The 20540-nt window shown below is 43.7% G+C and overlaps 2 protein-coding genes across 3 annotated transcripts; one reads left to right on the forward strand and one right to left on the reverse strand.

Annotated features, from left to right (window-relative positions):
* The first annotated feature begins 541 nt into the window (after window positions 1–541).
* LOC108695536 lies at window positions 542–8222 on the forward strand. 2 transcript variants are annotated; one of them, XM_041567266.1, is made up of 9 exons: window positions 542–1053; window positions 1827–1929; window positions 2035–2142; window positions 2263–2357; window positions 2960–3040; window positions 4811–5233; window positions 5420–5581; window positions 7198–7272; window positions 7412–8222. In XM_041567266.1, the coding sequence occupies exons 4-9, from the start codon at window positions 2333–2335 to the stop codon at window positions 7903–7905; spliced, it is 1260 nt and encodes a 419-aa protein (XP_041423200.1). In that variant the 5' UTR covers window positions 542–1053; window positions 1827–1929; window positions 2035–2142; window positions 2263–2332; the 3' UTR covers window positions 7906–8222. The 2 variants fall into 2 exon arrangements, with proteins under 2 accessions (XP_041423200.1, XP_018079599.1); XM_018224110.2 differs by lacking the exon at window positions 2263–2357 and having other exon boundaries at window positions 543–1053.
* A 3255-nt stretch (window positions 8223–11477) lies between these two features.
* Window positions 11478–20506, reverse strand: LOC121394984 (gastrula zinc finger protein XlCGF52.1-like). The gene is made up of 4 exons (XM_041567267.1): window positions 20353–20506; window positions 20166–20270; window positions 17775–17873; window positions 11478–13924 (listed from the first exon to the last, which is right to left on the reverse strand). Exons 1-4 carry the CDS (start codon window positions 20378–20380, stop codon window positions 13074–13076), a joined length of 1083 nt encoding a protein of 360 aa, XP_041423201.1. The 5' UTR covers window positions 20381–20506; the 3' UTR covers window positions 11478–13073.
* Window positions 20507–20540: the final 34 nt, after the last annotated feature.

Genomic DNA, 20540 nt, shown 5'->3' on the forward strand with positions numbered 1-20540 from the left:
TTTCTTTTTTTTTAAGTTTTTTAATTATTTGCCTTCCTCCACTGACCCTTTCCAGCTTTCAAATGGGGGTCACTGACCCCATCTAAAAATTCTCTGTAAGGCTACAAATGTATTGTTATTGTCACTTTGTATTCCTCATCTTTCTAATCAGGCCTCTCCTATTCATATTCCGAGTCAGTGCCTGGTTGCTAGGGGAATTTGGACCCTAGCAACAACATTGCCTAAATAGCAATCTGGAGAGCTGCTGAATAAAAATTAAAATAACTCAAAAAATAAAAACCAATTGCAAAATGTCTCAGAATATCCCTCTCTAGGTCATACTAACAGTTAATTTAAAGGAAAACAACCTCTTTTGTCTCCCAGATCAGAAAGCAGCAATATTAGCACTGGAGGAACTTTTTGTGCACTTAAGCAAAGTTCATGTCAAGATAAGAGAAGCAGCAGCTAGAGGAGAAGGCAGAGTCTGGCAACAGGGATCCAGCAGCAGCGCTCAGGGCACGTAAAGGGAACCCCCTATCAGGAGGAGCTCCGCCCACTTAACGTACAGCGTGATATTCCGCGTCCTCTCACCCAAACCTGACGTCACTGACAGAAAAGCTCCGAGACCAGGAGGATCATCTCCCGCGCTTACACCATGGAGGGAATCAGACGCTCAGTGCGACACACAGTCTCTCCAGCTCAGGAGCCCGCACTTCCGCTCTCAACTCCACACCCTGAATCTCTTACTCGCTCCAAGTCTGCGATGTTCAATTCTGCCCACCAATAAAATGGCTACGCCTCTATTTAATAGTGACAGGTCTATATTGAAAGCAGTCATTTCATTGGCTCCTGGTCTCTAGGCGGAACTCAAAAGCGTCACAGGAAGAATCGTAAATACCGCCCCGGGGGCGGAGCTCTGAAATGCAAATTCCTCTTCTCTTGTACAGACTGAAATAGAGCCGAGGTGTAAAGGGAAAACTGTGAGGAATCGGCTGCGAGTTCTGTCCTGTATTTATCCTGTCTGTGTCCCTCACATTCCCCTCCCCCACTCACATCTCCAGCCTCATCTACTGGGTAAGTCATTTTCCCTCCTCCTCCTCCTCCTCCTCCTGTACTGTCTGTGGGACTGGGGCTTAATCCTGCTGCAGGGATTGATAGAGAGGGGAGACTGGGGGTTAATCCTGCTGCAAGGACTGATAGAGAGGGGAGACTGGGGGTTAATCCTGCTGCAGGGACTGATAGAGAGGGGAGACTGGGGGTTAATCCTGCTGCAGGGACTGATAGAGAGGGAGACTGGGGGTTAATCCTGCTGCAGGGACTGATAGAGAGGGGAGACTGGGGGTTAATCCTGCTGCAGGGACTGATAGAGAGGGGAGACTGGGGTTAATCCTGCTGCAGGGACTGATAGAGAGGGGAGACTGGGGGTTAATCCTGCTGCAGGGACTGATAGAGAGGGGAGACTGGGGTTAATCCTGCTGCAGGGACTGATAGAGAGGGAGACTGGGGGTTAATCCTGCTGCAGGGACTGATAGAGAGGGGAGACTGGGGTTAATCCTGCTGCAGGGACTGATAGAGAGGGGAGACTGGGGTTAATCCTGCTGCAGGGACTGATAGAGAGGGGAGACTGGGGGTTAATCCTGCTGCAGGGACTGATAGAGAGGGGAGACTGGGGGTTAATCCTGCTGCAGGGACTGATAGAGAGGGGAGACTGGGGGTTAATCCTGCTGCAGGGAATGATGGGGGTGGCAGTTGTGGGGCTGCAGGGGACAATGGGGTAGAATGTGTAACATGAAGACCAGAGAGTTTTCCCATTCAGGGGTTTATAGTCTATATGTTGTTTCCTACAGGTCGGTCCAACACACAGAGGGTGAATGTGGAATAAGAATTCTGGCGCAGCCTTTACAGCCAGAGGAGCTCAATACAGAACCAACATGGAGTCGTTTATATTCTGTAAGTGGACAGTGAGGATCTATAATTTGAACTTGTGGATCAAACACAAGTGAAAACTTTGTATAAAATGTGACCATCCCTCATGTTATTCCCACTTGTTCCCAGCAACTCCCGAAATTAAAATCAGGAGGATTGAGGTGAAGTTGGAGAATGAAGAGCCGGACAGTAAGAGACTTATGATCCCGATAAAGAGGGAAACGGATTCTGTGTCTGGTGAGTAATATTTCTGTATTACAGGATCTGGTTATACACAACACAGATATAGTCCTCTATAGTCAGCAATGATTCAATTGGTCTTTTTTTTTTTGAATGAATGTTGTGTGTGTGTAACAGCCGGGAGAGTGAGTATCACTGCAGCCTTTAAATACATGAAGAGAATTAAAAGAGTTCAGGGATCCCAAACATGGAATCAATACGAGTAATCTCAAGTGAGTATTTAATGGCCACAGTAGCCCAGCTGATTGTTTTGTGCCCTTAAAGGAGAAGGAAAGGCTAAAAGTAAGTAAGTTTTATCAGAAAGGTCTATATAAATACACCAGTAACCCCTCAAAGTAATGCTGCTCTGAGTCCTCTGTCAAACAGCACATTTCTTTCCTTCTATTGTGTACTCATGGGCTTCTGTATCAGACTAACTGTTTTCAGCTTAAACCTCCAGGGCTAGGGCTTGAGCATGCTCAGTTTGTTCCTCTCTCCTCCCTGCTGTAATCTGAGCCCAGAGCTATGAGTGAGCAGGGAAAGACTCAGGCAGGAAGTGATGTCACACCAAGCTAATATGGCAGCTTCTATCCTAAACAAACAGAGATAATGTCTAGAGCTGTTACTCAGGTATGTTAAAGCATTCTGCAGAATGAATATAGTGTTCTAGCTTGTACTATTGTGGCTAATCTGTTGGCAATAAACCGTCTTGGAGCTTTCCTTCTCCTTTAAAAGCTGTCAGTTGTAAAAAGCCAAATCCTGCCTTGGTGTCATGTGATGTCCTTATGTGACATTCAGCAAACACTCGACTGATCCAACCCCTTCTCACTGGCAGGTTACACCGAGAATGAGCCAGAAATATTACAGATAAAGGTAGAGGACGAAGAGCTGGAAATGTTGCCTTTAATAAATAGTGGTAAGTAGTCTCTTTGTAACAGCCAGTAGCAAAGAGAATGACATTGTTTGTGTTGTGTGTATATATATATATATATTGCCATCTAGAAAACCAGACCAATAGAATAAGCGTTTTCTCTAGCTGCCAAAGTGCCATCAGTCTGCTGAAACTGCCCACAGAGCACAGTGATATGAACCTCTCCTTCTCCACCAATTGACCATGGGAAGGAGAGCAGCACATGAGAGGAAAGTACAGAAAATCAGACTTGTAACGGGGTACCTGGGGGAGGGACAGTGTACTGAGGGTTCATCCTAAGGGGACTTAAAGGGGTTGTTCACCTTCAAACACTTTTTTCAGTTCACTTGGTCTTAGATTTTTCACCAGAAATAAACACTTTTTCCAATTACTTTCTATTTGTGACAGTTTTGATATTGAAGTGTAAAGTGTAATTTTTCTCCTTCTAAGGCAGCTCTGGGAGGGGGGGTCGCCGACCCTGTAAACTGTTCTACATTGATACATTTAGTTGATCCATTTCTTCTGTTTGTCCCTGCTGAGCAGAATCTCTGGGTTTCATTACAGGCAGCTGTTACACTTGATACAATAGTTACTAATATTCCACAGAGTAATATAGGGTGTTGCTTTTACATGGTGCTAAAAATTTATATTATTTTTTAAAAATAGTCCCTTTATTGGAGCTCCCTATAGATCTTCTCTGGTCCCTGTCTGTGTTTCAAATGAGGGGTGGGCGTGTCCCTGCCAGAAGCACAGTAGGAGGGGGACAGCCAATCACAGCCCTGCAGTCACACAAGCACAGACAGGCTTCAGTTCCCTATCAGGTCCTGCTAGCTGCTGATTGGTTCCTGTCCTACAGTGCAGTGAGCTGAGTGCACAGCCTGGGAATTCAGGGAGCAGCAAGTGGAAGAGAAGGGAGGGATTATTAGGGGTTTTGCAGAAATATTATTATTATTATTATTAATAAATCAGCCTGAAACACTACTTTTTTTTTTTCAATTCTTCTATATCTAAATAAGTAAAATGCACTGGTACGTTCTTATTTTTTACATAAAATGTCTCCTTTAAAGGCAGCTAGAATTGATGCAATAGTTGCCAATATTCCAGAGGTGTAGCAAATGAAATGAAATGTAGCAAATTGTAACTGATCAGATACCGTATATACTCGAGTATAAGCCGGGTTTTTCAGCCCCCAAAATATGCTGAAAACTCTACCTCGGCTTATACTCGGGTCAAGCGCAAAAACGGTCGCCGGCGCCTAAGAATAGTCGCCGGCGCCCAAGAATAGTCGCCGGCATCCAAGAATAGTCTCCAAGAATATTCGCCGGCGTCCAAGAATGGTCGCCGGCATCCAAAAACGAGACGCGGCACCTCCAATTGGACCAGAAACCCTCAATTTTTTGATTGAAACTTACCAGTAGCTGCTGCATTTCTCACCCTCGGCTTATACTCGAGTCAATAAGCTTTCCCAGTTTTTGGAGGTAAAATTAGGTACCTCGGCTTATACTTGGGACGGCTTATCCTCCAGTATATACGGTACTCCTGGATCACTGAGCTGCCACACTGAGACACTAGAGACACAAACCTTAAACATTAAATTTAAATATTGGGAAAATTGGTCAAAAATAAAGGATGGAAAGTAATTGAAAAAAAGTCTTTGTTTAGGGGGAAAATCTGGAAAATGAACTCAAACTCTAAGCTATTCCTATGACTAATAAATCCATATTTTATAAATGTTGATATTTATTAAAAGGAGATCTTTTTTCCCTCCGAGTGCAGAGAAGGACGACTATCAGGGGCCAGTGATGAGGAAGCCAAGGCAGGGAGTGGTGGGCTCGTCAGGAAGGGCTGCTCGATTCTCTTCTGGGGAGAACAACGCGCTGATGGGCCGGATTGTGCAGCATTACGACTACATTATTGGGAAGGGGGCAGCCCGGACCCCCGCCTGCAGGAAGAAAGCAATATGGGGGGAGATAAGAGATGCTGTGAATTCTGTCAGCAATTTTCAGCGTTCAGTCGCCAATTGTAAAAAGCGCTACCAGGACATTAAACGTCTCCTGAAGAAGAAGCTCTCGGCTGCCAGGAAACAGATCAGAGTCGGGGTCCCACCTCAATACTTGGGCTTGTTCCCTTATGAAGAACAACTGCATCAACTGCTGGGCCCAGAGCTGGAGGGAGGAGACCGGGACATGGATCACCCTGGTAACTACAGGAATCAGCACATGGTTTTACATCACTCACATTAGTCTTCTCATCTTTATCATACGTTAATTCTGTCTGTCCTGGGGGGATGTCGTCTTTCTGTCCCTTGATGATCTCATATGGGGCTTTTGTCATATAAAAGTTGTGTAACGCAAAGGGGCTGACGTGATATATTTTCACCAACAGAAGTCGTAGGGCCCTCAACACGTTCTCGTGCAAGAATTCACCACAAGTCCCACACAGGGGGAACCTCAACATCTGCTCCGTGTGCCCCCCCAGGTCGGCTGTCTCCCCTGGGACCAGACCCAGAGGCCATGGAAGGAGATGACTTTTCCTCTGAAGATCCCTGTAAGTCAGTGAGGCTTATTTATAAACACTGGGCAAATTTGCACCTGGGTAGTCACCCATAGCAACCAATCAGTGAGAAGCTTCTTCCAGCCACCTGCAGGTTCAGTAATGAAAGCAAACTTCTGATTGGTTGCCATGGGTTAATGCCCAGGTGCAAATTTGCCCCAGTGTTTATAAATATGCCCCAATGTTTTTGTCAGACTTTTTCTACTCAGGCCACACTTGAAGATCCAACCTTTGACCAAGCTCCCCTTGTAGGTCCAACCTTTGGCCAAACCCCCCTTTGAAGGTTGAGCCTTTGGCCAAGCCCCCTTGAAAGTCGAGCCTTTGGTCAAGCCCCCCTTGTAGGTCCAACCTTTGGCCAAACCCCCCTTGAAGGTCGAGCCTTTGGCCAAGCCCCCCTTGAAGGTCGAGCCTTTGGCCAAGCCCCCCTTGAAGGTCGAGCCTTTGACCAAGCCCCCCTTGAAGGTCGAGCCTTTGACCAAGCCCCCCTTGAAGGTCGAGCCTTTTGCCAAGCCCCCCCTTGAAGGTCGAGCCTTTGGCCAAGCCCCCCTTGAAGGTCGAGCCTTTGGCCAAGCCCCCCAAGAAGGTCCAACCTTTGACCAAGCCCCCCTTGAAGGTCCAACCTTTGACCAAGCCCCCCTTGAAGGTCCAACCTTTGACCAAGCCCCACTTGAAGATCCAACCTTTGACCAAGCTCCCCTTGTAGGTCCAACCTTTGGCCAAACCCCCCTTTGAAGGTTGAGCCTTTGGCCAAGCCCCCTTGAAAGTCGAGCCTTTGGTCAAGCCCCCCTTGTAGGTCCAACTTTTGGCCAAACCCCCCTTGAAGGTCGAGCCTTTGGCCAAGCCCCCCTTGAAGGTCGAGCCTTTGGCCAAGCCCCCCTTGAAGGTCGAGCCTTTGGCCAAGCCCCCCTTGAAGGTCGAGCCTTTGGCCAAGCCCCCCTTGAAGGTCGAGCCTTTGGCCAAGCCCCCCCTTGAAGGTCGAGCCTTTGGCCAAGCCCCCCTTGAAGGTCGAGCCTTTGGCCAAGCCCCCCAAGAAGGTCCAACCTTTGACCAAGCCCCCCTTGAAGGTCCAACCTTTGACCAAGCCCCCCTTGAAGGATTGAGCTTTTGGCCAAGCCCCCCTTGAAGGTCCAACATTTGGCCAAGCCCCCCTTGAAGGTCCAACCTTTGTTGCCAAGTATCACACTTAAGGCAGATTTATCAAGGGTCGAAGTGAAAATTTTAATTTCAAATTTTTTTATGGTCAAAACTGTCAAATTCGACTAGGGAATTATTCAAATTAGATTCAAGTTTTTTTTTAAAAAAAAAATTCGAATTCGATTTTCAAGATTTATCATACTCTGGCCCTTTGAGAACTCAAATTCGACTATTCGCCACCCAAAACCTGCCCAATTGCCGTTAAAGTCAATGTGAGACGTCCTGGGATCAATTTGCAGTTTTTAAAATTCAAATCGAATTTGATTCGAGTTTTTGGGTCGATTGTATTCACCCGAAAAATTCGATTTTTGTAATAAATTCTGATTGGTCGAATTCCGAGTTCATGGGAGTTTAAAAAATCTCACCTGAATTCACCCTTTGATAAATGAGCCTCTTAATATTTTGTTGTTTTACAGCCCTCTGTGTTCCTTCAGGATTTGCCCAAATCTCCGAGCCTCTGGCTGATCTAGATACAGCCTCCAACCTATCAAGTAAGTGTCAATATTCTTGTCTCATAATATCAGCAATGGAGTCAAACGATTAGCTTCTCCGTTGCAGGAAGTTCCTTCTCGTCCCTGTGCATGCTGGGTACAATTATCGATGTTCAGTGGATATTCCGTGTTCCCATAGGTGATGGTGAGTCAAACAAAAGAAGGTTACGAGTGGTAGACACAGCGGACACAACGTTAGCTCCTCTACTTCTCCTCAAACGTTCTTCTGCAAGGTCAGAACCACCGATGGAACGGTCACCTGGAACTAATCAGAGGATGGCAGAAGGTATGATGGCCCCAAGCCATAGGTTAAATGAAGTGCAAGCTCCTCCCCCACCGGAGCTACAGGAAGAGACTAAGGATCGTTGCAATGGCATGGACGCTCTCATCCGCGAGGTGAGACTGTTGAGGGAGGGCCAGGAACGATTCTTATCTCACCACCTTCAGCTCATGGAGCAACAAAATCAAATCTTCAGGCAAATGATGGGTCTTGTAGCTGCGTGTGTTCCCATCCCCCCTGCACAACCCCAGCACCCCCATTCTACAGCTGCGGGGGACCCTATATTTGTAAGAAGGAGAGCACATTATCCATCTGTGGCTGAAGAACAACACAGGGACTTTAAGCCAACGTAGGACTATTTCTGCCAATATCAGGTCCTTATTCTCATATAAATTGACTGTATTTACACTTTGTATCCTGAGGATTCTCAGACGAGGGCAGAATGAAGCGGAGGTCAGAGTCGAACCCACGGCCTTTGCTCCCCATATGCTGCATACGGTTTATTTTCTAGTTGGAAGAGTCATTAATAACATTGATATTAATAACATTGATTTTGGGGGGAACCTTACAGGCCCTGCTGCTGCCTCATCTTTTTCATTTCTCATATTTTTGTATGAATTTTTTATTTGTAATTTCACTCGCTTGCCTTCTTTAATGTTTAAAGCTTAAATGAGATTATATATATATATATATATATATATATATATAACCCCTAATCTTGCAGGCAATATTGTATAATATACAGTATGGTGCTGGTTTTACTCTGGGTTAAAAATGAATATTATATTTAAATATAGCCCCTTTATTAGAGCTCCCTATAGATGTTCTCTGGTCCCTGTCTGTGTTTTAAATGAGGGGTGGGCGTGTCCCTGCCAGAAGCACAGTGGGAGGGGGACAGCCAATCACAGCCCTGCAGTCACACAAGCACAGACAGGCTTCAGTTCCCTATCAGGTCCTGCTAGCTGCTGATTGGTTCCTGTCCTACAGTGCAGTGAGCTGAGTGCACAGCCTGGGAATTCAGGGAGCAGCAGGTGGGTGGGACAACTTTAAAGCAAATTCCTTCTGTATTTAAAAGCATATGATGCACTGGCACATCCTTGTTTTTCACACAGTGGGGGTTATTTATAAACACTGGGCAAATTTGCACCCGGGCAATAACCCATGGCAACCAATCAGATGATTGCTTTCAGTGTTCAACCTACAGCTGGCTGAAAAAGCTAATCACTGATTGGTTGCTATGGGTTACTGCCTATGCAAACTTGCCCAGTGTTTATAAATGACTCCCAGTGTGTTTTCTTTAAGGCCAGGTCCACAGGTGACCGCTGGTGGTATATGAAATCTGAAATTATATTTACCATAGGGCACAGATCCAGGTAATAGTTTGGTTGTCATTTTGAGTTTTTTAAGAATCAGAGGGTATTTCCCAGCTAGAAATTACAGGTATGTGCCGAAATAAAGGGAATAAAAGAAAACGTCACAATTATTTTTTTTTTTACAAAAACATATTGATAATCACAAAAAACAACTCTGCAGCCCTCTTGTGTTAAACAGCCTTTTAAATCTGCCCCCATGGGAATGTAACACAGAATTTAACATCTTGCTTCCCCAAAGGGAAATTAAAGGATAAGTAAACCTTAAAAAAAAACCTTGATGAGGGGGCTATTCTAAGCACTTTTGTAATGTACATTCATTATTTATTTATTTTTAATTCCAAGATATTAAGGGATACATGTACTGTTAATATGAATGAATTGTGTTACAACAGCGCCACCTGCTGGTCAGTTTCCCACCAGTCTGACCAGCAAGTAGTCAAGGAAGTTGTCAGGAGAAAGAAAGAGGCTGATGTTCTTCTGCTTAGGAAAGATGTGAGAAAGGTTTTTAATTTTATTCCTAAGCAGAAGAACATCAGCCTCTTTCTTTCTCCTGACAACTTCCTTGACTACTTGCTGGTCAGACTGGTGGGAAACTGACCAGCAGGTGGCGCTGTTGTAACACAATTCATTCATATTAACAGTACATGTATCCCTTAATATCTTGGGATTACAAATAAATAAATAATGAATGTACATTACAAAAGTTCTTAGAATAGTCCCCTCATCAGTTTTACATTCACTTATTTATAAGGTTTACTTATCCTTTTAATGATGGGACTTGTAATAGAGCAGAGCTGACCAACTGGAGGCCTATGGGCTACATGTGACTCACCAAGAGGATTTTTATGATCCTCACTGTATAATAATAATTTGCCCACTGTATGGAATCAGTTGCCTTGAAGTAAAGCAAGAAGCCCAACTGGCGGATTTTGGTCAATATCTGTAACTACGTTTTGAAACTAAATCCGCAGAATCAATGTGGAAGAGAGAGAGAAAGCCGTTACCTGTGGTAGGGCAGAAATCAAGCAGCGGATTTTGGCTAGTGGTTTTCTGCCCCCAAGTAGCCCTAGCCTAACTGCAGTGTGACGGCTCCATTTCCCTGGATTCCCAGGAGTCCATTAGTTGGGCTGGGTACAAATGATATGTTGGCCGGCCTGATACCAGTGGGTTTACCCGCGGGTTTGGGCCGACCTCACACCCCCTTTTCACGTCGCGGCCGGGTTGAGCTCTGACTGCTCTTCCCGCCCGCGACCTTACAAATGGCAGCTTCTGAGTTGACATAGACGCACGCCTGCCCAGTGGCGGAACTACCGCGGAGCAGGGGGTGCAGTCCATTCGCCGCTGAAAATGCGGCAGTACGGAGGGGGCGGGGCTCGGCTGCGCGTCACACCAGGGCCCGCCCCCCTCTAGGATCGCTAATGCGCCTGCCCGCCCCTTTTGTGACATCATCTGCAGGGTGGGTCTGCGCGGGTCTATAAAAGGAACCCAGAAGTCGGGCTCGGGTGGGCGCGGATGGTTGGAGGGAAAAGGTACTGACTCCCAAAATGTGACGCTGACTTTATGCTTATCCAATGTCAGCTTCTCACCTTTATTATTAACCATTTACATGGGACGCATTGCTGCAGCTCACTAGGTTTAAAGGGATACTGTCATTGGAAGAAAAAAAAATTTTCAAAATGAATCAGTTAATAGTGCTGCTCGAGCAGAATTCTGCACTGAAATCCATTTCTCAGAAGAGCAAACAGATTTTTTTATATTCAATTTTGAAATCTGACATGGGACTAGACATTTTGTCTTAGATCTAAGAACAACACTCAATAGTAAAATCCAGGTCCCACTGAGACACATTCAGTTACATTGAGAAGGAAAAACAGCAGCCTGCCAGAAAGCATTTCTCTCCTAAAGTGCAGGCACAAGTCACATGACCAGGGGCAGCTGGGAAACTGACAAAATGTCTAGCCCCATGTCAGATTTCAAAATTAAATATGTTTTCCGATGACAGGATCCCTTTAAGGAGTCTTCTCAACATAAAGGAAATGTTTATATGGGATGAGTTTGGGGCAATTAGGAAAGGTTTCTAATTGTTTCCTAAGCAGACTGACAACTTCCTTGACTACTTGCTGGTCAGACTGGTGGGAAACTGACCAGCAGGTGGCGCTGTTGTAACACAATTCATTCATATTAACAGTACATGTATCCCTTAATATCTTGCAATTAAACATAAATAAATAATGAATGTACATTACAAAAGTGCTTAGAATAGCCCCCTCGTCAGTTTTACGTTCTTATTTTTAAGGTTTACTTAACCTTTAATAAAATAAAAATCACACTCCGCCTGAAATTGCCCAGTGCACTTTCAAGAAGGGAAACAATCGCGCAAGACTATTATGCAAGTGCAAATAAACGAAGGGGCGATTTCGAGGATTTTGTCCCCTCCCCAAATGATCTACAAAATGCCGGGGTAACAAAATTTGCTCTAAATCCCCACGGCCCTATGAAGCTTTAGCACAATGAGTTCTGAGAAGCTCTTGGAACCTTTAAAGGTACAAACACACGTTACAACTCTTTTATTGAAACCAACAGGTATTTTAGATTAAGATGATAACATAGAACTTGTGCACAGAACTTCCACTTCCGTATAGTTCATAAAACCCCTTTGCTTCAGCTGCAGCAGTCTACGGAGTCTTTTCTGCTCTCGCCATATATCTCCCCAATAAAACAAGCAGATTTGGGAACGCCAGCCCACAAACACCCAGCCCACTGTCAGCCACCCACAGTCACCCAGTCCGCTGCCACCCAGCCCACGGTCACCCAGTCTGCTGTCACCCACCTTACTGTCACCCACCTTACTGTCACCCAGCCCGCTGTCACCCAGTCTGCTGTCACCCACCTTACTGTCACCCAGCCCACGGTCACCCAGCCCACTGTCACCCAGCCCACTGTCACCCACCCACGGTCACCCAGTCTGCTGTCACCCACCTTACTGTCACCCACCTTACTGTCACCCAGCCCACTGTCACCCACCCACGGTCACCCAGTCTGCTGTCACCCACCTTACTGTCACCCAGCCCACTGTCACCCACCTTACTGTCACCCAGTCTGCTGTCACCCACCTTACTGCCACCCAGCCCACTGTCATCCAGTCTGCTGTCACCCACCTTACTGTCACCCACCTTATTGTCACCCAGTCTGCTGTCACCCACCTTTCTGTCACCCACCCACGGTCACCCAGTCTGCTGTCACCCACCTTACTGTCACCCAGCCCACTGTCACCCAGTCTGCTGTCACCCACCTTACTGTCACCCAGTCTGCTGTCACCCACCTTACTGCCACCCAGCCCACTGTCATCCAGTCTGCTGTCACCCACCTTACTGTCACCCACCTTATTGTCACCCAGTCTGCTGTCACCCACCTTTCTGTCACCCACCCACGGTCACCCAGTCTGCTGTCACCCACCTTACTGTCACCCAGCCCACTGTCACCCAGTCTGCTGTCACCCACCTTACTGTCACCCAGCCCACTGTCACCCAGTCTGCTGTCACCCACCTTACTGTCACCCAGTCTGCTGTCACCCACCTTACTGCCACCCAGCCCACTGTCACCCACCCACGGTCACCCACCCTGTCACCCAGTATGCGGTCAGCCACCCACTGCCACCCAGCTTGCTGCTAGACGTACTTTCTGATCACAGCTGAGCAAGGTTCACAAACTCCTTAAAGGCTTTATGCTTTAAAACTTTGCCAATTGTTTTGGGATGGCATAAACGTTGCCAAAGGTTTAGAAGCGTGAGCACGAGTGCCATAAAGTTTTCCCAAAATTCTGTCCTTCAAGGACAACCTTGTAAATTGACAAATCTTAGTGATATTCCAGGGGGCAAGAAACGTGAGTCAAATTCCAGGTAAAACTTCCTTAACTTTAAGCAATTCCTTCCCCAATTTCCAGACACATTTTGTGTTTGTGAACAAACTGCTTGTGCTGCAGAAAAGATTAGGGGACGGGTCGCCCCTCTTTGCAGTCACGCTCTGGGCACAAATGATCACACGCTGCCTGAGGAAGGCCTGAAGTACTCGCACACTCACATACATAGAAAACTCAACAACATTTTTTGTTCTGGCGCCATAAATAAAGGAACATTTAAGGAACACGGGTCAGAAGATCATCCCGTCAAGGAAATCGTTATCCATAGGTGAAACGTGCTCCTTCTCGTGCAGCTTGCGGTGCTTGTGAAGGTTACACACCAGAGAGAACTTCTTCCCACATTCGGGGCAGTTGAAGGGTTTCTCCCCCGTGTGACTCTTCTGGTGCTTGCGGAGGTCGCTCTTCTCGTAGAAGCTTTTGCCGCACTCCATGCAGATGAACGGCCTCTCCCCCGTGTGGATTTTTTGATGGCTGTGAAGGCTGCTCTTCCGGGAGAAGATTTTGCCGCACTCTTCGCATCGGAACGGCTGCTCGCACGACTGGTTCCTCTCGTGATTGGAAAGGCTGCTCCGCAGAGAGAACTTTCTCCCGCACTGGTTACACTGGAACGGTCTATCCTCTGCGTGCAGCGTCTGATGGGACTGAAGAGACGGCTCATCCGCAAAATCCATCCCGCATTCATGGCATTTGAAAGGTTTCCCTTCCGCGTGGCCGGAACGTTCCGCCTTTGCCCCGAGGGGGTCGCCGACTTCTGAAGAGTGCTGAGAAATGCTGTCGTTTTTCCCCACACACAGGTGCTTGATAAGATCTGTCCTGGTAGAGAAAGTCATTCCACACTTGGAACAAGGGAAATGTGTCATTTTCCACCTCATTGAACGCTGCCCATTTCTCGGGCTCACGTTTGATTGCGGTTTAGTCTTTTCCCTGGGAAGTGAAAATGCGGCAGATGCGCTGGAGGTTTGGGAAGACTCCGGGGTGTGTGTGGAAGCCTTGGCTTCGGGAACAGGTAAATTCTGCTGAGCTAAATCAATCCGGTGCATTCCTGGGTCCCAGCTTGCCTTGTGCTCCAGACAACTCTCTACTGAGAGAGAAAACACATGAGAGTCATAAAATGTATGTGGCTACTAAGTACATCCCACACTGAGTCACACTCATATACACTGATGTGCTTGATATGAACATTCACAAAGAATCTATGAAAGGGTTAGATCTGCTACAGTTACTCTGATCTAATGATCTCTGATCTAATAATCATCCATCTACATTACTGGGAACAAGAAAAAGCAGGACAACCCCTTCCTTATTAAAAACGAATTGAGATCTAATTATATAAAGTGCTTAGTGCTATTGTAATCACATTCATTTCACACCCGCGTACAGTTCATGGGATTTCAATCGATGATGCTATATAGAATGTATTCATTCGTTTAAAGTGCTATGATAAATTAAGTGCTAAGCTATTCTTTAGATCTGTGCACAATTATTAACAACATAAAGGAGAAGGAAGGGTTAAAAGTAAGTAAGCCTTATCAGAAAGGTCTATATAAATACACCAGTAAACCCTCAAAGTAATGCTGCTCTGAGTCCTCTGTCAAAACAAACAGCACATTTCTTTCCTTCTATTGTGTACTCATGGGCTTCTGTATCAGACTAACTGTTTTCAGCTTAAACCTCCAGGGCTAGGGCTTGAGCATGCTCAGTTTGCTCCTCTCCCCCCACCCCTCCCTTCTCTACTGTAATCTGAGCCCAGAGCAGGGAGAGACTCAGGCAGGAAGTGATGTCACACCACGTTAATACTGCAGCTCTTATTCTAGACAAACAGAGAGTTTCTAGAGCTTTTTACTCAGGTATGGTAAAACATTCTACAGAATAAATATAGCATTCTAGCTTGTACTATTGCAGCTAATCTATTGGCAATAAAATGCCTCCGTAGCTTTCCTTCTCCTTTAAAGTTAATTATCCGTATTTCAATAAATTAAAGTGCTAGAGCTATAAATATAATTCAAAGTGAGTTCATAATATTAAGCAGTTAAAAAATTGGCGTCGGCAATTCATGAGTAATAGTTTAAGAAATTGGAAAATAGTTTAGAGGTGGAGTTGTCCCAAAAAAACTGTCTGAGTTGTTCTGAGCCCTGGGACATCACACGTGGGAGAAAGGCAGAACACTGAGGACTGCGGTCTCGTTGCTACATTTAACTGTCTAAAAGAGACCTAGCTTTGCTATAAATCCAACTAATCCTCAGTGCCTCAATGAGAACAAGGAGAATGAATGCTGCGCTGGTAGCGCTACAATTCCATTGAGATTTCTATGGATCCAAATTGCTGTTAAAATGAAAAAGTAAGATTTCAGTAGGATTTTTTTTAAAAAAATTAGGTTTGAAGGCTCACCGACGCGCGTTTCGCTTTATCAACGCAAATGAGCTTTTTCTCCACCGCGTAGCTTTTTATTGCTTCCGCATGCGACGACATTAGGATCTTATTGAGATCTCGTAAGATTCTTACACTGTGAGACAACGCTTCTGTCAGTATGACGCTCACTCGGACCTATCCAAGCTCAGGAACCAAGCGATCTCCTCCCACAGGGGACGTCATGATTTACCACGAATCTAGGGAAACGGGGCAGGTTACCATGGAAATTTTACCTGGCAACTGATGAATCTATTTTAATCACATGAAGTACATAAGTCCCATAATACTTTTTTTTTTTCCAGGGCCCAGAACTTTAGGTCTATTGGATTCATATCATGGAATTTTTTGAAATGCCACGCAACTGTAGATAAGGTTGCATCGGCTTTATTGGTTTTACCAGCATTGCGTATGGAACTGCAATGTTGCTGGACTCTTGTCTTCAGCATTTGGGTCGTCATGCCTACATATTTGGATGGGTCCGAGTGAGGGAGGAACTGTGAGCGTCATATTGACAGAAGCGCAATGACGCGGCCTCACATTGTAAGAATCTCGCAAGATCTCAATAAGATCCTAATGTCGTCACATGCGGAAGCAATAAAAAGTTACGTGATGGAGAAAAAGCCCATTTGCCTTGATAAAGTGTACTGCGAAACGCGCGTCGGTGAGCCTTCAAGCCTAAATTTTTTTTTTTTTTTAAATCCTACTGAAATCTTACTTTTTCATTTTAACAGCAATTTGGATCCATAGAAATCTCAATGGAATTGTAGATCTCAATTAATTTTAATAAGGAAGTGTGGGGTTGTACTGCTTTTTCTTGTTCTCAGTAATCTTGTTATAGTATATACTGTATACCTCTACACAGCCTGAAATTGGGTAATAAGAAGTGAGTAAACACGAATCACAAGTGAACTTAATTCCAATTGTTATCATCTATCTACAGTAACTATCTGATACTGTATTCATCCATCTATCTACTCTATCATCTATCTATCCCTATATATAATTATCCTCTAATTGTCTATTATTTATCATCTTTCTACTTATCTATATATCTAATCATCCATCTAATTGTCTATTTATCTATTATTCATCATCTAATTATCGAAATTATCGAAATATCTACTTATATCTATTATCTATCTAATTATCCTCTATCATCTATCTTATTTTATATATATTATTAGTATAAAAAACAGCGTTCAATGGACATTGATTACAGGTAATGCTAAAATGCACATAAAATATAAAACAAGTTAGGGACCGCCATTCGGGGTTTACCTTGACGTGGTATGGTGGCTTATCAATTTTATGATCATAACTTTGTAACAAAATAACCCCTATTTGGGTACATATGCAATAGCATTTATTATACTTATATTTATACTTTAAAGCCTTTAGAGTGCTCCCACAACCCCCCTGTTTTGATATTATATATATATATATATATATATATATATATATATATATATATCTATATATCTATATATCTATCTGGATGCCGGCACAACTCGTGCCGGGGAGCAAATAAAGCCCAAAAGGATAAGTATATACCAGAAGGAGGCTCGCACTCACAGGTCTTACAAAGAAATAACGGTGTTTATTAGTCAAAAATAAGAACTAACTAGTACTCTAGCCTTACAAAAGATACACCGTTATTTCTTTGTAAGACCTGTGAGTGTGAGCCTCCTTCTGGTATATAGATATTTATTTATTATCTATATAACTGTCCATCCATCTATCTATTATGTATCATCTAATTATATATCTATCTAATTATTTATTTGTTTATCCTCTAGTATCCATCTAATTATCTATGTATTATCTAATAATCTATTATATATCATCTAATTATTTATCTAATTATCTATTTATTTATCTATCCTCTATTATCTATCTATCTTATTATCTGTCTAATATATATCTAATTATCTATCTATTATATATATATATATATATATATATATATATATATATATATATATATATATATATATATACATACACACAAACAGGTATTGGACCTGTTATCCAGAATGCTTGGGACCTGGGATAATCAATGTTTCTTCATACCTTAAGTCTACTAGAAAATCATATAAACATTAAATAAACCCAATAGGCTGGTTTTGCCTCCAATAAGGATTAATTATATCTTAGTTGGGATCAAGTACAAGCGACTGTTTTATTATTACACAGATAATGGTAATCAGTTTTAAAAAATATGATTATTTGGATAAAATGGAGTCTATGGGAGCATTTCCGTAATTCTGAGGCACTGTTTAAGTATTTAAACACAGTTTGCACATAGCATTATATCCTTCAAAAACAACGGAATTGTATTAGATGTCTGTGAATTAAAACTACACAAGGGGTAGTGCTGGTCCTGGAATTTCTTTCCAAATAGACTGTATGTATGTGTATGTATATTAATATATATATATATATATATATATAAGCTACATTTTGATCTATTTACTCTTATCCTTTAGTTGTAGGTTCTAGTTAAAGGATTCCATGCTGCTTACCCCCGGCTGTAAATGTAATCTCTGAGCTTCCCATTGGGTTCAGCTGCTCTTGTGTCTCTACCTTTACCTGTAACACATCAGGATCAGCCTCAGGGAAACCTGTTAATAAGGAACAAGCCATAATAATTGCACCAAGACAGGAAAAAGTATGTTTTTACTCTACTGAATTACTCTTGACTTTTTAATTGATAGGTGTGGCCCTAATTTACCCCCCCCCCCGAAACAGAGAATATTATCAATTATTATTTTTATTGGTGTAAAATAAGATTAGGAGTAACAATACCCTAGCAAGAGGCAACAGCTGACTTCGGGGCTCATGTATAAATAGTGGCTAAATTTGTACCTGGGCGATAACCTATAGCAACCAATCAGCTGTAAATTAGACACTGAAAATCGTCTGATTGGTTGTCATGGGTTACTGCTGAGGTGACAATTTGCCCAGTGTTTATAAACAACCTCCCATTACGTTTTACAGAAGTATTCATCTCCCTCAAATCACTCCCAATGTACCTACTGTGAAATGGTTCAATCTTATCTCACACAGACTAATTCATGTGATTTCCACATAAAGCATTGCCTAAAATTGCTCCAGGCTTCACACTAGAGACTGCATGGGTCTGTTTTTTACAGGAACAGTAACACCAAAAATTAAAGTGTTTTGAAGGAATGACAATATAATGTACTGTTGCCCTGCAATGGTACAACTGCTGTGTTTGCTTTGGAAACACTATTATAGTTTATATAAACAAGCTGCTGTGTAGCCATGGGGGCAGCCATTCAAGCACAGGATACACAGTAGATAACAGATAAGTACTACTATAGTTTATATAAACAAGCTGCTGTGTAGCCATGGGGGCAGCCATTCAAGCACAGGATACACAGTAGATAACAGATAAGTACTACTATAGTTTATATAAACAAGCTGCTGTGTAGCCATGGAGGCAGCCATTCAAGCACAGGATACACAGTAGATAACAGATAAGTACTACTATAGTTTATATAAACAAGCTGCTGTGTAGCCATGGGGCAGCCATTCAAGCACAGGATACACAGTAGATAACAGATAAGTACTACTATAGTTTATATAAACAAGCTGCTGTGTAGCCATGGAGGCAGCCATTCAAGCACAGGATACACAGTAGATAACAGATAAGTACTACTATAATTTATATAAACAAGCTGCTGTGTAGCCATGGGGGCAGCCATTCAAGCACAGGATACACAGTAGATAACAGATAAGTACTACTATAGTTTATATAAACAAGCTGCTGTGTAGCCATGGGGGCAGCCATTCAAGCACAGGATACACAGTAGATAACAGATAAGTACTACTATAGTTTATATAAACAAGCTGCTGTGTAGTCATGGGGACAGCCATTCAAGCACAGGATACACAGTAGATAACAGATAAGTACTACTGTAGTTTATATAAACAAGCTGCTGTGTAGCCATGGGGGCAGCCATTCAAGAACAGGATACACAGTAGATAATAGATAGTTGTAATTGTATAGTACAGAGCTTATCTGTGATCTACTGTATAACACTTTCTGTTTTTGATGTTACTGTTCCTTTAAAGGAGAAGGAAAGGCTAAAATTAAGTTAGCTTTATCAGAAAGGTCTATATAAATACACCAGTAACCCCTCAAAGTAATGCTGCTCTGAGTCCTCTGTCAAAAGAAACAGCACATTTCTTTCCTTCGATTGTGTACTCATGGGCTTCTGTATCTGAATAACTTTTTTCATCTTAAACCTCCTTGCCCCAGGCGTGAGCATGCTCAGTTTGCTCCTCTCCCCCCCTCCCTCCTCTCACTGCTGTAATCTGAGCCCAGAGCTATAAATGAGTAGGGAGAGACTCAGGCAGGAAGTGATGTCACAACTAGCTAATACTGCAGCTGCTATCCTAAACAAACAGAGAACTTCTAGAGCTGTTTACTCAGGTATGGTAAAACAGTCTACACAATAAATATAGCATTCTAGCTTGCACTATTGTGGCTAACCTATTGGCAATAAAATGCCTCTGTAGCTTTCCTTCTCCTTTAAGACCCAAGTTCAACCCAGACCAGCTTAGCCTAACCCATACACGAACCCTCTTACCCGCCTTCTGCAGAAATCGGAAGTGATGTCGCCATAACTGGAAGTGACCTCACAGCCGTGACTATTTACATTGAGAAGCATAGTTTTCCTCCCTCCTGTAGTCCCCCTTACTGCAGCGGATCAGGTACCCACTGCCCACCCAAACAACAGGCACAAAAAGTATAAACTGGCTGAGTCCCGATGCAGGACTCTACTTCACATCTTGTATTCATTCTCACCCTTGATTGACAGTTTGTCATGCATACATAAGGACATGCAGGAAATGTTGAATACATTGCTAGATCCCTGGCTAATTACCCCGTCCAGAAAGTGCATTTTCCACTGGCTGAGGTTCATCTTCAGAATATGATTCTTCTGTCTCCACCTTTATTGGGAAGAAATCTCCTTCAGCCCCTGGGTAGCCTGGTAATAAGAACAAAGAGGGTTTAGTAAAAGTGGGAAATCATGCTCAGGAAAATAAACGTAAGAAAGCAATGTTCCTAACCAAGGACTCCAGGAAAAGTTCCGCCCATCAAGGATGACTTTGGAGAAGAACCATGGAGATGATCCACCGTAGCGTTGTACCACTCCACCAAGGACACCAACTGATCCACATCTCTGGGGCCCCTTTTAACGCAATCCAAACTTGAATGCTGGAGGAAGGGATCCTGACAAACTTGTCCAGCACGATCC

The sequence above is a fragment of the Xenopus laevis genome, chromosome 6S (genome assembly GCF_017654675.1).
Source record: "Xenopus laevis strain J_2021 chromosome 6S, Xenopus_laevis_v10.1, whole genome shotgun sequence".
In the NCBI taxonomy this organism is placed as follows: domain Eukaryota; kingdom Metazoa; phylum Chordata; class Amphibia; order Anura; family Pipidae; genus Xenopus; species Xenopus laevis.